We start from the raw sequence: 21,527 nt of genomic DNA, 5'->3' as shown, positions 1-21,527 counted from the left end.
TATTTTCAAGCAAATTGAGTTGCTGTTGCTGTATTTGTGGGAGGGGAGACTGGATTGTTGGTAATGTATGGTGTGAGTAATGTGTGTGTGAGGGCGGTCAGGGAAGGTAGGGGTCGTAGCGTAAAAAGTTTAATTCGCTTTTGTACGTTCTTGCTTTTTCTTTTTGTTTGTTGTTTTACAATTTTTTATTATTTTTCTATTTTTTTGCTTTTGCTTTTGTTTTTGTTTTTTTGTTCTTAACTTGCATTTTTCTTATGTGTGTGTTTTAGAATTGCGATAAAATAGCGTTTAAACTAATTAAATTTAAGTTTAATTTTAAAAAATACTCAAGTGTAGTGTTTTGTGTTGTTAGCATTTGTTTTGTTTTTGTTTTTTGTTGTTTTTATTTACTTTATTTATTCATCGTTACTTTTTCTCTTATTTTTCAGTGCTGCAGTTGCCCAGTTGGAAAATACTTTTAGTTTTAGTTTTAATTTAATTAAATTTCGTTTCTACAATTTTTCATTTTATTAATATTTTTTGTTTTTTTTTCTTTGTTTTTTCTCTTTGCTTTGCTTTTCATCATATTCGCTTAAAAGTATTCGCTATTAATGTCAACTAAAACTATTCTTTCTTCAATATGTATGTATGTATGTATGTATATATATTTTAAATATTTTTTTACGCCTTTAAACTTTAACCTTTCGTTGGGTGTATATTGTATACATGCAGTTTATATGTATGTATGTATGTATCTATGTATGTATGAGTACATTTAGTTTATTTCAATGTAAGCTTCTTGTATATTTTATAATTGAAATGTTTTATATGGATTTTCTTTACTATTTACAGTTGTTTGCCCATCAAATGTCATGTCTTTGTATGTATGTGTGTGTGTGTGTACATATGTGCGTGTGTGTGTGTGTGTGTGGGTAAGCCAGACGATCATTGTAATCGAATAAAAGTTAAAAAAAAAATCATCTCGCCCCGCAACGAATACTAAACTGGCGAATAAAATATACAACGCTTGTGGAGTATTTATGCTGGAAATTGAATTCCAAAACCTAAACAGCTGATTTGTGTGTTAAAGCATGTGTGCGCGTGTATATGTGAGTATACTTACATATGTAACGTGTTTGCATTTTGTTTCAAACAAGAAAAAAGAAACCTTCGTTAGATAACTGATAAGTTTGAAATTTGAAAAAAGCGATAAACAAAACGCGGTACATATACATTTTAAAAACTACGTACAGTGTGAGTCAAAAATATGTGTACGATTACGTAAAAAAAATAGCACAGTTGATTATTACTCGCACCACAGGCGGAAAGAGCTGAATTGATAGCTGGCTGGAGCATGGCATTTTCAGCGGCATTCTCGAAAATTCATGGAGTTTAATGTGTGCTGTTACAACAACAACAAATAACTAGCAGCATTGAAATGTATCGCCCACTTCAACACACCGCTCCAGCAGTGTGTCAATTACAAAACATTGTTTGACGAGTATTTTATGCTTTTACAGGTTTTTAAGAACAACAACAAATACGCTTTAATATACGTGCAAGTCTGCGCTAGCGGCACACATATTGCCGATTTCATACCTATATTGTCGAGGAATGTCACGTCCGCAGTATGCCCTAAAATTTTATCAAGAAGTATTTTATGCTGCTACAATAACGACAACAACAACAACTATTCCTCCGCATTTGGGTATGCGCTACTGAAACGACCAGAGTTTGTATTCTGCCAAGGAATACATAACAACTCCAGTGGCACGCGCCACAATTTGTTAAAGAGTTGTTATAACAACAACAACAATCAAGTACGCTTTTTATTGAAGTTTAAACTGCAATTATTTGCGTGGTAAGAATGGAAAAATTTGTTAAACGCCAGCCGTCAATTGGCGCCAACAAAAATGAGTTTTAGCTTCTTTTTTCTTTCATAGCATAAACTCAGCAAATTCAGCAGCATGCGCCTTGTACATTACTTTTCGGACTAAACCATATGCTCTTTCTCTTGAAAAAAAACAAATTAAATACACTAAAACATACACTTTTGACCCACACTGCCACTACTATCTACACTCTCATTTGCCTACAAAGAAGATTTAAAATAGTTTTGAATTCATTTTGTTTTTCTTTCTCTTTCTTAATGTTTTATGTTTTGCTTTGCACATTATGTATGCAATTAGCCTTTTACATGATTGCTGATATATTTCGTTACATTTTTTGAAAATAATACAATAGTTATTATCAACTTTTTTCTTACCTATTCAACTATATATGTATGTATATGTATATATATGTATGTATATTTATAAATACCACATCACTGATAGTTTTTAGCATCTGCTTCATTATTGTGTTGTGACTGCTGCTTCATGTCCGCATTGTCTTCTATTTTATTTTTATTTTCATTATTTTTTTTTATTTAATCATTCAATCAATAATATGCTTAGCCGAATGTATTTTTTATTTGTTTTTCTTTTGGAGTGCCGAAAATGCTTTGTTTTTTAAATTTCTTGTTTTTTTTGTTTGCTTTGTTTTTGCTTAAAATTTTTGCCTTGCTTCTAATTATGAGTTTTTAATGCCATTTATTTTGGTTGAATATTTAAAAATTTCTGATTTTTGAGTTTTTTGCCTTTCTTCTCCTTTTCTTCTTTGCAATAATTTCCTATCCTTCCAAATAAATTAGAAATTTACTGCTCCAATATTTTATTTTTATTTTTTATTTGCTTCTTCTTCTTCTGATTTTCTTACTTTTCCTTTCTTAATCACTAGAATACTTGAGGTGGTGATGTATTTGATATCATGAGTGCTTATCAGTCAACTCAGCCCAGCGCAGCTCGAAAAATTTGCGCATTCCATGACCCGCCTTGCCGACCGGCGAATCATCTTCATTGAACATTTCACAGTTGTCGAATATTTGGCGCACGTCAACACAAAAGTCTTCGCGACTTTTATAGCTGTAGAGAGCGAAAAGATAAGAGAAATTTTAAGAAAAATTAGTTTATGGAAGGCACAATTTACATGTACTATACAGAGATATTAAATTAATCGATTATTAAGGGTAAACGAGGTGCCATGCGTACAACCTCTGGTGATGCCCTAAATGCTATGCTTTCAAGGAAACGAAATTGCTGATAAACTGGCCAAACGTGGATCAGCGGTTTCCCCAGGAATTATAAATTGGCATCTGCATTATGTAGGCAATCTGCATAAAGAACGATGGTCCGGTCTAGAAAGCTGCAGAACTGAAAAGTGTTTTGTGACAAGTCCGAACAGAAAACTGTCAAACTCTCTACTCGTAAAACTTGGAACGTCTTTCCTGTTTGGTTGATGGTCGGTATTATTACAGAACACAACCTATGGAATCAGCATATGACCACCATTGGAATCACTGGAATCACTTGAAGGAGGCGGACAGCACTGAGCACTTTCTCTAAGAGTGCCCTCCCTTTGCTAGAGCACGGCTACGCGTTTTGGGTTCCGATGTCGTGAGAATGAGTAATATTCGTTCTCTAAAACTGTAGGATATTTACATATTTGCCAAAAAATCTGGAAAATTCTCACAGGACTAACTACCTTAGTCTCTGTCCCTATTCTTTCCTATCTCTTTCTCTGATACTTTTCTCCTTCCCTCCTTGACTAGCTACCCTCTTTCCAGAGCTCTAAATACAATGGGCATTTTAGCCTGAGTGTTTATGGAGCCACCAAATCTCCTGGTGCTCCTTGGCTCGACCTATTCAAATTTCAATTTCAAGGGTAAACGAACTGCCATTTCAGGTCCACCAAGAATAATAAGACCGAAAAGAGGACGTCTAAGTCGTTCAAAAATAAAGGTCATGATGACAGTTTTTTTCGATTTTCGTGGTGTGGTGCACTATGATTTCCTTCCACCTGGCCAAACTGTTAATAAGGAATATTATTTGAGCGTTATTCGTCGTTTACATGAAGAAATTCGTCTAAAAAGACCAGAACTATGGGCCAACAACTCTTGGTTTTTGCATCACGATAATGCACCGTCTCACACTGCACTCGTTCTTCGTGACCATTTCGCCAAAAATTCCACGCATATCGTTCCGCAACCACCGTATTCGCCTGATTTGGCTCCGTGTGACTTCTGTCTATTCCCAAAACTCAAGAGACCACTCCGGGGAACGCGTTTCGAGTCGATTGAGGAGATAAAAGCTGAATCGAAGAAGGTGCTGATGGCTATACCGGAAATGGACTATTTGGCATGTTTCGGGGATTGGAAAAATCGTTGGCATAAGCGTATTTCATCGAGAGGGGATTGTTTTGAAGGGGATGAAATTGATTTACAAGTATAAATAATTCACCAAATTCACCTTACTTTTTGCCCACAGTACCTTTTTTCACATAAATATTTGAATGCGTTTTTCTCAAAACAGCATTTTTCTCGATATCTCGAGAACTATTCGGTCGATTGCTGTAAAATTTGACACGAATCTCGAAATAATATCTGTCTCTATCATAAACTACGGAAAATAAGATACATGCATGACTTTTTTTTATAAATAAAAATCCGAGGAAAAATGTGCGAAAAAACAAACTTCGTCTTTCAACCATCGCAGTTATATTATATTAATTTTCGAAACAAAATTTTTTCAATAGCTACTGAAACTATATTCATAAGGAGTAAAATGCCATTTGAATTTTTCCTTTCAGACAACCTGGAGCTGAGTTATCGTGGCGGCCAGTGACCAGGAATTTTCATAGAAATTTCACCTCGAGCGTTGTCAAAGCCAGAATTTTTTCAGAAAATCGACCAAAAATTGAAGTTGATTTTATATAATGCATAATAAATATGGCTGTAAATTTTCCAAAAGATTCAACTGATAGTTTTCCCAATAAAAATTCGTAAAAACCCCGTATTTTTTGGCGTTTGAAATGGGAATCCCCCCATAAGTTTGAAGAGGCTAAAAATTCCGAAACTTTTTTTATATGGCGGAAATGCACTAGACTACCAGTTAAAAATGCACGCGACCAAAATTCAATGTGCCAGAAAACTGCATTCTCGAATTTTTTCTAAAAATTCTGATTAAAAGGTTTAAAATTTTAATGAAAATGTTTTTAAATTTTTGAAAACTTTGCAAATTTCGAGCTACATAGTTTTTATTGTACTACTTGTATGTAATAAACTTTGCAATACATTACGACGCTACGAGCGAGTATTATTCTGAACACAGGTACCTTTGACATATGAATAAGTATATGTATTTAAGGATGAGTATTGTGCAGCCCGCGACAAAGGATAGCACTTCAGTTTTTTGAACAGATCTAACAAATTTTCTTCCCTTTTTAATGCTCTTATTTTTGTATATGTAAAAGTTAGCTCATTGACTAACAGAAACCACATAAATCCAAGTTTCAAACTTTATGCAAAAATTAGAAAAAAGTCACAGACCTGTCATCCCCATTCCAAGACTTTTATTTATAATTTCTAGAAAGATGTTTGGAAAATATTACTCACGTCAAGTCCTGTAAGCGTTTCTTGATTGTAGATAAATCCATGGGATTTTTAATAATCTTACGGTAAGTCGGAAACTGTTTAGTATTCACTGGCAACAAAAATGGCCATGAGTCTTCGTGCAGCTGCAAGGAAGAGCAAATTCAAAGACATATATGTATGAATGCAGCACTTAATATTCACTTAATTATCATTTTTCTGTCCCACTATGCTTACCTCCATTTCACCGAGCAATGTTTTGCAAATAGCCAACTCCTTTATCAGTTTTTTGGTTGCATGCTTCTCCTTTTTTTCTTGCTTCAGCTTTTCTTTCGCCTCTTGCACTGCGTGTATATTCAATGGCGGGGGAGGCGGCGGTTGTGGCGTACCACATTGGCTCATCGGCGATGACGTCATCGGCGAGAGAGCGCCAAACTGATGGGCAGCCGGCGATTGTGACTGCGAGTGCGGCCCAATCGTTTGTGGCGAGTGTTGTGTAGGTGTACTGGCGCGCGGCGACTGCATTGCCACTGTGGGTGCATGATTGCTGCAGTGTTGAGGTGACAAAATCGATGATTGCAATAGCGGCGATAATTGTGGCTGCTGTTGTTGCCCAAGCGATGCAATGGATGTTGGTGGCATAATGAGCGGTAATGATGTAGAAGGTTGGGGGGATGTGCTGATGACGCTGGTGGGCGGTAATAGTGATGGTGGTGGCAGCGGCGATTGCGCGACTGCATTGTAAGGCGACGGCGGCGGTAGCTGCACTGCACCATTGCTATTTAGCTGCAGCTGTGCCAGTTGTTGCTGCTGACTGGCCGTCAGTGCCATGTAATTTGTGGTCGTCACATTACCTGCACCACCAGCACCGGTACTTACTGTTGGTAGTGTTGGCGTCATATGCGGCATTAAAATGCCACTGACAGGCAGTGAATGCGTCAGCGTCGATTGGGCCGTAACATAGCTTTGCATAGTCGCATTGGGTGTCGTGCTATTGTAAATTGGCGACGAAAGTGGCAGGACACTACCAGTCATTGGGTTTAACAAGGCGGCCGATGCCGACTGAACGTTATCTGTGCAGCCATCTATTGCCGTGTAGTCGTTGTTCGGCAAATGTGAAGCATGGATGTTGTTGTGTACAGGCGTTGTGTTGCCCGTGTTGCTTGCATCTGGCACTATACCTACTGGGGCGCCAACACTTAGACCAGCGCCAACTCCCATGCCCATTGCCATTGCAGCATTGTTGCCAACCATTTGTTGTTGCTGATGCTGAAAACGCGTAGCATCAATCGAGTTATTGTGCTGTTCATCGAATGAGGTGGAAGCAATGGAATGCGCCGGACTGCAAATACCAGAGGCGGGTTAGTAACGTCAGGCGTGACATGCGGCGCTGCCTGAGCGACCTACCTGAGCGGCGTCGGTAACGAGGTCATCGACTCGTCATGCGACGAATTCAGCGAAAGCTGTGATGAATTATGCAGGTGGTGATCCGCCGAGGCAGCTGCCATGGCCTGCGCCTGCGCTAGAACCGCAGCCTGTTGTTGTTGGAGCTGATGCTGCTGCTGTTGTTGTTGTTGCTGTTGATGATTCTGCTGCTGCTGCTGTTGATGGTGGTGTTGCTGCTGTTGTTGGATATCAATATTCGATGATGTCGACGAATTGCTATGACGATCGCGTCGCTTCGAAGAATCACGATCACGTCGCGGCTTACTACTGGTACGCTTCTTCGGTGGTGGCGCCTTCGTGATGCAGCCATGGCAATACCACTTGCCACGGGGTACTTTCAACAACGGTGGTATGTAACAGTCTGCGTGATAGGCACGCGGACACAAATCGCAATAGATCATTTTGCCAACGGGCGAAGGCCGCAAACCGCCACAGACAATGCATTTACGCTCATTCGTCGCCTTATTGACGCACTCATAGCAATACCTGAAAAAGGTGCGAAATGGAAAATACGGTTGAAGGGTTAAAACTCAAACTAATCAAAAATAAATGATTTAAAAAATATAATAAAATAACATAAAAGCGGACTTCGTGCAGGAAGGGAAGAGGATTAGGACAGAGAGGTGCATAAAAGGCTGCGCAAAATTAATCGCCTTAATGGAAGATTTATAATTTTTGCAAATTTCGTATTAGCACATGGGCTGCAAAGTCCAGGGTCTAACACATAGATGGCACTAGTTTTATTGCATTCACCTCTTTTTCAGTTTGTTCTAACCTATAAACGACAGCTGTTAAAATTTCATGATATTCTGTGCATTAGTTCGTGAGTTATTATGCTAAGAGTGATGCTACTTTTGTTATTTTCAAAGCAATGGATTAAAAAGAGTTTCGTGTTATAATTTTACACGGCTGCTTTTAGGGCAAAAATGCAGAGCAATGGCTTGAAAAGTGTTATGGGGACTCTGCTCCATCAGAAACAACAATAAAGCGATGGTATGCTGACTCCAAACGTGGTCGTAGAGACATCGATGAAGCACAACGCAGGGGACGTCCAAATGAGGCGGTAACACCAAAAAAAGAATAAAAAAATCCACAAAGGTGATCGAGTGATTGCAAGTTGAAGTTGCGTGAGTTAGCTAACATCGTAAAGATATCAAAAGAATGTGTTGGCTTTATATTGCATGAGCATTTGACTATGAGAAAGCTCTGCTCAAAGTGGGTGCCACGTTTGCTCACTCCTGATCAAAATCAGGAACGTGTTGATGGTTCTGAGCTGTGTTTGGCCTTGTATAAACATAATAAACCGTAATTTATGCGTCGATATGTGACAATGGATGAAATATGGACCCATCACTTAACTCTTGAAGCACATCGATCGTCATCTGAGTGGGCATCAACTGGTGAAGCTCGTCCAAAGCGCCCGAAAGCACAACAATCGGCTAGAGAGGTTCTGGCCTCGGTATTTTAGGATGTGCGTTTTGTAATATTCATCGACTATCTTGAGAAGCGAAACACCAACAACACGGCCGAAATTACAAAGACGCGACCGCATATGACAAAGAAAACATTTTTTTTTTTCATTAAGACAACGCAACGTGTCACAAGTCAATCAAAACAATGGCAAAACTAAATGAACTGATTTCGAATTGCTCCCACATTTACTGTATTCGTTAGATTTGACTTCCAGCGACTATTGGCTGTTCGCAGACCTAAAAAATTTCGCTCGAATAAAAAGGTTTTCGCTGAAACTGAGGACTATTTTGAGACAAAAGATAAATCGTTCTACAAAAGGTGTAATGAAATGTTAGAGCGGCGCTGGAATGATTCCGCTGTTCTTGATGGAAATTTCGTTGATGAATAAAGTTCATTTTGAACAAAAAAAAACGTGTTTTCTTTGTTAGGCCCGGAACTTTTCAGTCCATGTGTAATGTGTGAAATCAAAATTTAATTATTTATAGCGTGAATATCGTTATTTAATAGCCACTCCTCGTACATATAGGGCAAAGGGTCCAACACAAGTGACTGCTTAGCAGGCCGCATTGGTTCTATGAACTCTACCTTGAGAGTACCCCCAATGGAACTTTTCCTAGATTCAAATTTTCTATGGGGGCCTTTCAATGATTCGATATCTTTATAATCAACCTAACTCGACTTTTTTGTAATTATATTTATATTTTCTTTTTTTAAGTTCCTATATTTTCAAACCAATCGCCGAAGTCGAATGGGTTGGTGCGTGATTATTATCGGATTCGATCCGAGCCTCCGTGAAACACCAAAATAAAGAAACAGTTTTTTCTAATAGCTGTCGCCGCTTGGCAGGCAATGGCAAACCTACGAAAAACCCATGAAAAACCTCCACAGAAACAAATATCTGCCGTTCGGAAGCGGCTGAAAACTGTACGTTCCTCCATTTGTGGAACAACATCAAGACGCACACCACAAATGGGAGGAGGAGCTCGGCTAAACACCCAAAAAGGGTGTAACTTATGTGACTTTAAGAGATATTGCGTTGAGGTCAGTAAATTCTGATTCATCACAGAAAACTTTGGTGTTTTATTGAATTTTTATTAAGATGTCTGATGGAAAAAAATGCTACGTCGATTTAAGTTGCTTCATCAAAAGCACACAGATGTATTTATAAAAATACTCACCAATCGCCATCGGGTATATTGTCCATTTTCGGCTTGAAGCAGTAGGTGTGATAGCCTTTGTCGCATCCATCGCACAGCAGCAATTTATCCTCATTCTCGCCAGATGTGCAGAACTGGCAGTACTGTAATACAATAATAGGGAAGATCGAAGAGAAGATGCGTGGTAGAACAAGAAGAGGAGATTGATGTTATATGTTGTTGTTGTTGCAGTTGTACTTGCAAGTGTACACACACATACATACACAGACACACTGATTTGTGGCAGCTACCTAAATTGTTGTTATTTTGTTGTTTTTTTTGTGGTTTTTGAAACAAATTTTTTTTTGTTTTTTTTTTTTTAGCTTAACACTATTTAATGTTGTTGTTACTGTTACATTTCATAAGAAAATTATTTGCATTATATTATATTAAATAAACGAGTGTATACGGGTATGCATTGTTGTACGAGTTGGGTGTATGAATAAGAGCCCCGTGTGGGTGGTAATTGTATTGAATTTGTACTTTGTCATTATTTTTCATTTTTCCTGTTTTTTTTCATTTTTCTTCTTCTTCGCCTTCAAGCTGCGTTAATCGTCCAGCATTAAGTGTGTCGCTTGTGTTTTTTGGCATTTGAGTTTTTCGTTTTTTTCACATTATTTCCGCTTTGTCCTTTCATATTGAATTTAATCGTAGTGGTTAGCGGCGGTTTTGCGCCATCTTCATACTTAACACCCACATTTGACTCCGCACCAGCTTTGGCGCCATTGGCGTTTTCAACGCAGCTAGTGGCGATCACCATGCCGTTCATGCGCTTCTTGACCAAGCTTAAACCCACTTGCTTCGCATTCGCTACCTCATCCGCAACTGTTTCTGAGTCACTGTTCACCTCCGCTTCGTACTTCTTCTTCTTGTGCTTTTTATGCTTGTGTGATTTGGCGCGTTTACGCGACTTGGGTGTGGAGGACTGCTTCTGCAGTTTTGCGTCACTCTCTTCGGCCGTTGTCGTATTCGCCACAGCCAGCACGTCATGCAGAGACGCGCTGCTGTTGCTTGACTCCTCCGGTGTTGTGTCCTCGCTATTGGGACTCGCTGGCTCTACATAATTGATCACATATCCGCTGATTGGTGCCTTTGCCTTTCGTTGATATTTAAAACGTGCGTGTGACGGATTTTGTGTTTCTGGGTGCGGCTGTGGCTGTGGGTTCGACTGTGTTGCGGTTGGCTGACTCGTAGATGTTGGGGGTTGCGTCGTATCTACTTTTTTCATAGACACCGACTTAGCCGCTGCCTTCAGCATTTGACCATCAAGCTTTTGCTTATTAGCAGATTTTGATCGCTTTGGAGTTGTTTGAGCTTTCGCTTGCTTGGGAGTGCTTTTCTTTGCCGCTTTGGTAGTGGTGGCAGTTGGTGTGGAATTGGACTGGGAAGTGTTTAACCCTTTTTTGGCGGGCATTTTGACCGTATCTTTAGTGGGCGCAACTTTGGGTATTTCAGCCTTGTTAGATTTAGGTTTTTTATCTTTTTTGGATTTTTTCGTTTTCGTTTTGACTTTTTCCTATTCGTGAGAGTTGTGATTTTTTTGGGGAAGGTTCAAGTGGGGGGAAAGTGTGGTGTATGTGTGTAGATATGAAGATGTATTTGAAAGTATGAATAAATGAAGGTGTGTTTGTAAATACAAAAGCACGGCAAGCAATATGTAGCATTTTCCAAACATTAATTCACCAAAAATTAATGCAGTGTTTTAGTTTTCATTTCGCAGCATAAATTTTTTTTTTTTCAATTTTCAATTTTCGTTTTTTTTTTTGTTCAACAACCACGTGCAACAAATGACACGAGCGCAAGCATGGAACAGAAAAAGCGTGTTTAAATGCATATTTGCCCCGTATATATGTATATATTATTGTTTTTTTTTTTTTTTTTTTTTTGTTTTTTTTTTTTAATTTTCGATATATATCGCATTACATATATGGCATTCACATACAAATTAGGTGAATATTAATTTAAAAGATTATATTTAGTTGATTGTCAATTTTTTTTGTGTTTAAAATACAACAACAATTAATCGCGTTATCAAAGTTTATAAAAAGAAATGAAAGGAAAAAAGAAAGAAAAATTATGCAATTAGTTTTAACGAATTTTGATAAAAATCGATAGACAGGCAATTTTTTTTCAAGCAGCAACAACTACAACTACCTACAGCAGGGTAGCGTAAACTACTTTTTGCTAAGCAAAGAGATGGAAACTACTTGAAATCAAAAGAAACTTAAGATGAGCTAAGCAAAAGTTTAGATAAAAATCAAACAAACGTTTTTTATGGTGGAGGGGAATCAAAAACAAAAAACAATTTAGTTTGAAGAAAGATTTAACTTAAAAGTATTCGAAGAAGTTGGGGCTAATCCAACATACTTTTCTTTATGTTCAATGTATTTGACCCTCAGGTATGCAATTCTCAACAGGTCGTTGCATTTTCATTCCTCTGCCCTATAATCTACACTTCTCAACAGGTTTATGAAACCTGAAATAGTTAATTGCCTTGGCAGTAAAACGGGATTGGCGCCGATAACGTAAGTGCTGTGCTCTGTGTTTGGTTCCTTTGAGGGGAATATGGATTCAATATGATCTTCACTATCCACAGTTAATAAGACGAAACCAAGCAATTCAACTGGAGCAATCAGAATTGAAACCGGAAAATTTGTTGTTATAATTTCTTTTCTTAATCAGAATTGAAAGCAGAAAACTTGTTGTTATAATTTCTTTTCTTTTAATTTCAGACATATGTATGTGTCTAAAAAATCGCGTCTCATGCAACATTTAATCGTTGAATTTGATTTTTTGAACTTTTTTAACTGAAATGTGCACTCATTTTGTCCATATTTCGAAAAGCAAATAGTTCACGAAAACTCTTTTCGATGAGTGTATGTTAATTTAGGAGCCTTGATCTCAAATTACATTTCACTGATAAGACAAAATGAATTTGCAAATGATACTCCATGGAAAAGTTAGTGTACCAAAGTAGTATTGGAAATTTTCAGTTTCATGCTTGCCGATATTTTCGAAATCGCTAAAAATGAAAACAGTCAAACCTCAAACCAATATTTCTTAAGGTCTATAGATTCCTTATATTTATTGTATATAAAACCTCGATACAACGGAAATTTAATTTTTTTTGCAAAATTCATATATGTAAGTGTCGTTGTTTATTTTTTTTTATTTATTTTAATTTCCAGATCAAACAATAAAGAAAGTGTAATTATTCTAATCATTAAAAGTTTTCAATTGATGCCAAAATATTCTGTTATTTCTCTTTATTTTTAAGCTCGTTTTGAATAAAACAATCAATTTATCAAATATTAATTGCGGTGTAGAATTCTGCGTTCGAAAAATATTTGGAGCTTTTTAATTGCAGTTTTGTCGGGTAGGCAAATCGATTTGCATTTCACTAAATAATTCACATTAACAACATTTAATAGAAAACTGACAATGTGCGCTCAATGCACTACACTTCATTATAATCGCTTTTGCTAACGGAATTTTAACCATCAATATATTCCGAACGATTTCATGCCCGAAATTTCTTGGAGCATTTTTATATGGAAAATTTCGCAACCACAAGGTTCTTGCAGGGGACTCAGCAACAATTTTGTTATTTTGCGGTTCCTTATATCGAGGTTGCACTATGCACATATTATTGGAATTTTCAAAAACTTTTTTTCTACAATAAAATTAATCTCAAATGAAATTTCTCCAACTACTTCTGAGATTTTCATACAAATTTTATAGTTGATTATAAACACCTAAATCTTTGAATCCTTTTGTTTGGTATTCATTATCAGAATCACTTCAAAGCGAGCATTTTTACTATATTCAATCTTACGTGCAACAACTGAACTCGGAAGAAAGCAAGGAAAATGACACCACTACACACGCAAACTATTCAGATGGAATAGTTAAATAGTATACTTTTTGCTAACGGTAATCATGATTTCGACGATAATAATTTTTCAACTTTTAAGATATTGATATTCAAAAAAAGTTGTTGGTCACAGTACCCAAAATATTTTCGTTATATTTTTATAGCGGCTCTTGCCCATTATGGCGGTCTTTGAGCTGTATGACACATTTTTTCAATAGATTTTTCCATTAAATAGCATGTGGCAACACCCTGTAATAGGAAACTATATAGTATAAGGTCGAGTTCTATAAAAAAAATCGGCTCAAGTTAGATACAAAAATAATCGCACATCATTTTGGAACTTCGATATTTCGAAAAAGAGACGAGATACTGATTGATTTTTCGCATCGTATTCTATGTATTACAGCTGTAAATAATTTATGTTTTTATAATTATTGTATATTTTTTTATTTTGAATTTCGCTACGAATTTTAGAAATATAGTGAGATTTCGAAATATGAATGCAAACTTTTCCAATTTTATCGTCTAATTTTATAATATTCGCTAACAAAAATTTAATTAATACTAACAAATTTAATCGAAATTTTGAAAATTAAGCCAGTTATTGATATGTTTAGTGTAATGACCCCTTTTCAACTAGTGCATAACTAGTCATTAGCAGACTCGTTATGTATTTGTCAAAATGTCGACTGTAGAAGCCAGATCTTTTTTCCCGCTAGTTTCTTCTTGTTTTCTCTGGAAGATAATTTTTTCATAATTCAAATATATGTACTTATATTTTTGCACACATACGTATGAACGTATTTTTTTAAATGCATGTTTTTCATATAAATAAGATTAATGGAAATGATAGTAATGAAATTAACCTTCAAACGAAAAAGAATTACTGAATTCCCTTTGAAAAGTAACAGAAGAGAAAAACATAAAACAAAGAATGCACACAAAAAATAATAATAACAGTAACAACAACAACATATTAAGTTTAATCCTACAACAAACGGTGATAGCGAGCACAATTGGGAGCCGTGTCGTACACATGTTTGTATGTGTGTGTCACAAATGCGTTAAAATACCACAAAAATAAATCAAAACAAAATGAAAACAAACAAAGTATTTGCCACTTATCTTTTTTTTTTGTTTAGTTAGTTTTTTTCTGTTTTTTTTTTTTGCAATTGCACTTACCGCCTTCATTATGCTCTTATCCCACGCCACACACGATTCCAGCACGTAAAGCGCCATCGCCAATTGTGCAGTGGTGTGTGAACGCGACACCGCGTCCCGCCACGACGCCAAACCTTTGGGTATATTCTCCACCTTCTCATCCTTTTCGCTGTCACAGTTGCTTGCTGGCGAATCGCCACCTGAATTATTGCCACTGGTGTTTGCTGTATGCCCGCCCGCTGCATCTCCGCTCGCATTACCAGCAGCTGCTGCGGCCGCGGCAGCATTGGCAGCTGCAATTGCCATTGCACGCTCATTAAACGCCGAAGCATTGATTACATTCTGTGTTTGTTGTTGTTGCATATTGATGAGCTGTTGTTGTGCAGCAGCCGCTTGCTGTTGTTGCATTTGCATCAGGAATGCAGCAGCGGCTGCTGAATTTTGCGTTTGTGTAGTGGTGTGTTGATTTTGCGCAATTACCGCTAAATGCGCATCACCTGTCTGTGAGCCAAGTGGCGGCTTCAAGTAGCGTCGCTCGATGTTGGCCTCCAAATCAATGATGCGTTCACGTATCATTGGTATAATGCTGATGAAGTCTTCCTCGGTTACATCTTCAAGTTCGAGATTGATTTCGCTTTCGATGCGAGGTGGCAGCTGCCAGTTCTTCAGTTGCATTGAAGCGCTAGCTATTTTGTCCTCCAACGCTTCAAGTTGATCGAGCAGTGCAAGTTCGGTACGTTTGGCTATTTTTGGATTCCAATCGTGCGGCTTGTCGGGCTCCATGTAAGTGGCATCTTCGCCAGGTTTGCTTGCCATTGGGTACTTGATGCCAATGGTGGGATCCTCCTGTTGCATGAAGCGCATAAGGTTCTCTTGTAAATCGCGTTCACGCAAGCCGCTCGGATCCAGGGAATCGATGACGCGCTGCAGCATTTCGAAAGTATCCAACTTCCACCAGCCGTAGCGCAAATCGCGCGGCACATATGTGCCGGTTATTTTCTTGGGGTAACCCTCCTTCTTCACTTTGTCCAGCAGTTTTTGTTCTTCTGGTGTCATTGAGAGCGGCGTTTGTACATCGTATTGAAGGAATGTGGTGAGATTTTGCAACGACATATTTGCTAAATTTTGTATGGACATGCCAGCAATGTCGTCCATGCGTATTTCTAGTCTGACTGTATTGAAGTCGTTCTCTTTGGCTTCGTTTGTGGCACCATCGATGGCGTCTTTGGTCGGCTTACACTCACCATTACCGCCACTGTCCATTTTTGTATCGTTCAAAAAGGGAAAAAACTTCTTGTCTTCGGTGTGCTCCTCCTCGATACCTTCACTTTTCGTTACATCGGTTTTAATAGCGGGAGATGATGACAAAGTCGCGGCAGCGCCTGCTGCGGATGTGGATGGTTTACAATCATTCTCGTACTTTTGGTCATTCTCCTCCTCATCACCGCTATCCGCCGCTTCCTCACTCTTCAATCGCTGACGAGGAGAATCCAGGCAGTTTTTTGACTCCGCCGGTGATGCTATCGCAGCCTCTATGCTGTCCACACCTTCAGCTGCCGTAGCTGCAGCTAACAACATCTTCTTCTCGTACTCACGTATCTTCGCTTCCATTTGCTTCTCATCCAGACCGGAAAGTGAAAGAATGCACTCCTGCACGAATTTGGCTGGGTCCACTTTGCAATCGTCCAGAGTCACGTTGAAATACTGCACGACATTCTGCACCTCCCAAGGATGGCCCTGTGTCTGGAAGAGAGAGTCGCATGAGACATTTGCGAAAGCCATCTTATACTCTTTGAGGCTTGCTTCATCCATCGGTTCGGTCGACATCAATGGCAAATCGCGATCGAGTATCGAAAACCACTTATCTGAGACATTTACCGGCTGTTTGAAGAGTGCGTCATCACCGCTTGTCGCAGACACAATGAAGCAGTCGTCTTCCTTCTTTAAGTCTTCTGCCTTCACAACGCTGTCGATGATGGCTGATGTTGTGCTGCTCACATCCAAACCGCCAATGCTGGGCATTACACTGCTAATGCTGGGTGCGCTAATGCTAATGTTGTTGCTACAGCTGACTATTGTATTGTTGCTGCTCATTTGCGCAGCCGTTGACACTGGCAGCGGTATCGGCAACGGTAACGGCATTGGCATAGACAACGGCATGGACAATGGCAATGGCATCGGCATTATCATGGATGTTGGGATTGGTGTTGGTGTTGGGGTCGGTGTAGGCATCGACATCCCCATCGGTGACGGCGACGGCGTCAACATTGTAATCTCATTTTTATCACAGTTTTTTTCGCCGATAGCATTAGCCACAATGGCATTTGTTGCATTCGCATTGGCTGCAGCCGCAGCGGCTGCGGCGGCGGCAGCAGCAGCGATGGCTGCATTGAATTGCGCTGGAATGGCGGGTATTTTGATCTCCGCCTCGAAGTCCGTTTTAGTGGAAATGGTCGCTGCGTCGATATGTGGCTTCTTAGCTAGACCATAGTTGTCCGCATCAATGTCCATGCGTTTCGGCGCTGGTATGGTTGCTGTGTGCACGACATCATCATCATCATCGTCGTCATCCCGCAAATCGACAATCTCCGGTTCGTCTTTGCTGGTGAGCACGACATCGTCGTCGTCGTCGTCTATCACTGCTGAGAGCGTAACATCTACGGTATTGGTATTGTTGCCATTGGTATTGTTGTTGGTGTTGTTGGTGGCAACTGAATTGGTCGTTGTCACCTCCGCGACGCTGTCAACTTGCATCTTTTCATCGTCGTCCTTCACGGCTATCGCTGTGGCTTCCATACTGTGGTCTTCGGTAGTTTCAAGAGCTTTTTCAGTACTATCCCTCTTACTTTCTATCTGGCATTCTTCTCCATGTTCATCGACATTCTGCGTCTCCGCGCCTATCTCATCACCCTGTTCCTCTTTACACTCATCTTTAGCCTCAGTTTCACCGTTCGCCAATTTAGCAGCGCGTTCTTCCTCCGCTTCTGCCTCTAACACTTCCTGGTAGTGGAATATATCATTTTGTGCCGACTCCAATGCTTCGATGAAGATACCACCTGCCTTCGGCAATTTCCAGTAGCGTCGCCAGAAACGATCTTGGCCGAAGCAAGTGGCACGCAGCTGATTCGTACTCTTCTCCAGTAGCTCCTTGCAATTCATTGACGCGCGTAATATCTTGTCCAATTTCTTTTGCAACTCATCCGCGCTCAATCGATTGTCCTCATCTTCCTCAACGTTCGTTATCTCCGATTCCAAATCACTGAGATCATCATCCAATCCCACATCGGCTGGTACATCTTCATTACCACTCTTTTTTGGTAACAGATTACTCAAATCGGACGGTGTTGTTGTTGGAACGGTCGTCGCTGGTACACAAACGGCTGGCAAACTGCCTGGCATATTGCTGACGCCATTGTGATAAGCAGGTGTCGTCCCTAGCACTGGCTCTTCCGGCTTCAGTTGCTTACAGGGTGTAACCGCGCTGTCACTAGTGTAACTTTTTGTGGGACTCACATCATATTTAAGGCCGTCGAAAACGTTTGGCAACGATGGCGTCTGTAGCATATGTGGCGGCGGCACATCTGAAGCGTTATTAGCGCCAACGACAGTAGTTGTTGCAGACGCATTTATGGTCACTGCCACAGGCATTGACTGCTCCTTGTTGTCACACTTTGCGGCGTTGCTGTCTTCACCGTTATTGATTGATGCCGTCTCTCCATCTACATCCATCTTTTCAGATTGTGCGGCGATTGTATCATTCACTTCCTTGTTATGATTCTCACCATTGTTGGTAGTACTGCTGTTGTTATGCTCTGCACTCTCCGGCGTGACCGGATTATTAGCATTACTACTTGACAACGCATCGCCGCCATTAGCACCATCAACTGCAGCCGTATTGGTTTTGCTACCGTCACCGTCTTTTTCGTCACCCGTATTCTCTGTTGCTGTATTCGCATTCGCAGCCACTGCTGCATTTGCCGCCGCTTCCGCCGCCGCAGCAGCTGCTGCCTCAGCCTCTTTCTGCATACGTTCGGCATCGGCCTTCTGCTGTGCTGCAATGGCTGCTTGCATTGCCGCCTCGCGTTCTGCCTGCGCCTTCTCGTACGCCTCGATGCGCGCCTTGCGTTGATGCAACGCCTTGTATTTGCGTACCTTCATGTCGGTCATGTACTTCTCTTTACGCATTTGAGCGCATGTCTCTAAACTACCATCGATCTGTTTTAGCACTGCCTTATTCATAAGCAGATCATTGCAAAGATGTGCCAGTATTTGCGCCTTTCTTGTGGGATTCAATGCAACGAAGGGACGATTCTTGAGCGAATGCGACAATTTCCACGTCTCATTTTCATGTAGCAGTTTATAGTATTCGGCGTTTTTACCCGAATGTGAGGCGGTTTCGGCGTCCACCTGATGATGATCGGGTATACGACGTTCACGCTCACGATCCATTGTTATGCCGTGCAATTGACGTATCTCACCGGTGGCAGTGGCATATAGATAAATACGCAAAATCTCCGAAACGTTGGAGTTGGTAATATCGGCGTTACGCAACGATTGTCCGAGGAGTGTGGTGTGGCGACCGGGATTCGGTATGCCCGGGTCTTCGATGGCGCACACCAACAGATGAGTCATCACAGATAGCAGCTCCTCTTCAGCGTCGGGATTGCTGTCACTAATTAGAGCATCATGCAGGTTCTGCAGAGTGGGAAGTGACTCCATGTCTGCAAGCGAATGGAGAAGGGGAGAGTGTCAATTTTAAATTATTTTAAACTGTTACAAACATTCAATAGTTTTTCATAATGAAATCAAATGCTCACCAAATCCTAATGTTTCGCCAAAGTTGTGCAAAAACTCGAAAACCATCAGCAAATCGGCCATAGCTTGACCGGGCAAACGATTGCCACCGATGCGTTCCAATTCGGCTAACTCATGAGGATGTGTAACTTCAGAGTCTTCTTGTGGTTTTCTGTGCAGAAGAGAGGAAAATTAAGAGTTAAAACAAAACAGTTTGTGTGATCAAGAAAAACCGTTGTTCACTTCTTGCGTTGTTTTTTTCTTTTTGTATACAACTTTGTAATTTTCTGCTTTTCTTTTACTGAATTTAATTTTATGACAGCACCTCACCTTATTTGTGCCAAAATTTCTGAATCACGCTTTCTAATAGCCATGCGCTTCTCACGCAATATCAGACGATCTAAAATCATTTGATGTTTTTTCTTTTCACGCTCTACAAATTTACGGCGCGCCTCCAGCTGGCGCACAAGTGCCATATGTTGACGACGGCGTTCACGTTCCTGCAGTGAAGAAAACGCAACAGGTAAAAAAAAGAAAAATCGTTCAGTGATTTGTGGCGAGAAAGTTTCGAAAAAATATTTTACTCACCAATTCCGCGGCAAGTAATGCCTCTTTCTGTTTTTGGAGTTCCTGTAGGTGAAATTAACAAAACGAAAAATTTAGTATATACAATTTTAATGCAAAAGAGTGTAAAATATACAATATTTAAAGTAAAGCCAAACGATTCAAGCAAAAATACTGAAAAGTCGGAAATGTAAAAGGAAAGTTTAAGACCGAAAATCATTACTGCTGCACTTTTACCATAAATAAGGAAAGGTAGTTTCAAAAATCTCTTTTAAAAACTAATGCAAATTTTTATTTTGTAATTATTTTAATGCCGCGCCAAATAAATAAAACCAAAGTTTTAGAAAACTTAAAACTGTATGAAAAGAGTTGAAATAAAAGCAGCCAATTTCGAAAAAAACAGAAAACTACTACTACACTACTAAGCGTAGAGAAAAGGTACTCAGCTAATACCTGTTCTTTAGCTAAAATAGCTTCTTGTCGTTTCTTTTCTTTTTCCTAAAGGAAAAAATAAATAAATAAAAATTTTATAATTAATATTCAATATCGTTTCAATTTTAAGTCCGCAATTGTGAAAATGTACAATATATGAAAATATATTAAAAGAATTCTCTATCGCCTTTTGAAAATACGAAATTGTGCAAATGAAAAGGTTGCAGCAAATTATCATAGGATTCCACATTACCTGTTGTTTCTTGAGCAGCTCCTCTTGCTTGATGCGTTCTAGTTCTTCTTGACGCTTCTTGCGTGCCTGCAAGGAAAAGACAAAGAAGCACAGGAATGAGTAAAGGGGGGAAAATAAAGGAAGTGAGTGCAAATAACTATTTGTTTTTAACTCTGAAAAATTTAGATTAATGATGATTGTGTGGCGCGTGATGCCTCGGCGGAAGACATGTAGACTGCATTAAACCCACATTTAACAAAAATTCGTAGACAAATTTTGATTATGCAGTTTTATATCCCATAAATTTTTGGTACAAGTGTAAATTTTGGATAAAGTAAGAGTTTTAAATGGATCCAAAACCGGATAGATTAAAAAAAAATTGTTAACTGTAGAGAAAATGCAATACAAGACCACTGCGGAAAAAATTGAATTTAATGTATTTTGGAATAAAATATTTTTGCAAAAAAAATTTTAAGTGGAAATTCAATCTAAAATTTAAAATCCCACTGCTTTGAAAATCTTTTAATTGAACTTATGACAGAACTAAGTGCACTGAGGTTATGTAGGCAATATACAGGGTGGCTGATGAAAGCCGCTACCAAAAAAAAATTGAATAACTTTTTTTCTTTTTAAGTTATCTGTTCCATTTTTGTTTTAATTTGCAGATCGATCTTTAAAATTTATTAAAATGGATAACTGGGACACGCAAACAAGAATTTGGATAGTCCGCCGCTATCACGCACTGGAGTCCGTAGTTTTGGTACAGAGAGAGTACAGGCGGATGTTTGGCGGCGATCCCCCGAGCAGATGGACCATAATGAGACTGGTGAATAATTTTGCTGAGCAAGGAACAGTCGCAAGAAGGCCTTATCATCGAAACCCACCAGTTCGGACGGAGGAAACGATCGC

At 39.3% G+C, this 21,527-nt stretch overlaps 1 protein-coding gene across 11 annotated transcripts in view; it reads right to left on the bottom strand.

Moving 5' to 3' along the window:
• Positions 1–2,469: 2,469 nt before the first annotated feature.
• Positions 2,470–21,527, bottom strand: part of LOC128866418 (uncharacterized) — a 168,290-nt gene continuing 149,232 nt past the window's right edge. For 7 of the 11 annotated variants that reach the window (XM_054107129.1, XM_054107125.1, XM_054107130.1 and 4 more), the window contains 11 exons: positions 20,640–20,705; positions 20,408–20,452; positions 19,979–20,020; positions 19,721–19,890; positions 19,414–19,562; positions 14,618–19,317; positions 9,544–9,665; positions 6,854–7,378; positions 5,684–6,788; positions 5,471–5,592; positions 2,470–2,942 (listed from right to left, as the gene is read on the bottom strand). In XM_054107129.1, the coding sequence (XP_053963104.1) occupies positions 2,786–2,942; positions 5,471–5,592; positions 5,684–6,788; positions 6,854–7,378; positions 9,544–9,665; positions 14,618–19,317; positions 19,414–19,562; positions 19,721–19,890; positions 19,979–20,020; positions 20,408–20,452; positions 20,640–20,705 (7,203 nt within the window). In that variant the 3' untranslated portion in view covers positions 2,470–2,785. Of the gene's footprint in view, positions 2,943–5,470; positions 5,593–5,683; positions 6,789–6,853; positions 7,379–9,543; positions 11,078–13,908; positions 14,171–14,617; positions 19,318–19,413; positions 19,563–19,720; positions 19,891–19,978; positions 20,021–20,407; positions 20,453–20,639; positions 20,706–21,527 lie in introns of those variants that run through there. The other 4 variants (XM_054107132.1, XM_054107131.1, XM_054107133.1 and 1 more) reach the window with 4 other exon arrangements.

Source organism: Anastrepha ludens, chromosome 6, assembly GCF_028408465.1.
Source record: "Anastrepha ludens isolate Willacy chromosome 6, idAnaLude1.1, whole genome shotgun sequence".
NCBI classification, from domain to species: domain Eukaryota; kingdom Metazoa; phylum Arthropoda; class Insecta; order Diptera; family Tephritidae; genus Anastrepha; species Anastrepha ludens.
The sequence above is the reverse complement of the archived record's forward strand: the minus strand, read 5'-3'. Positions and strand labels throughout refer to the sequence as shown.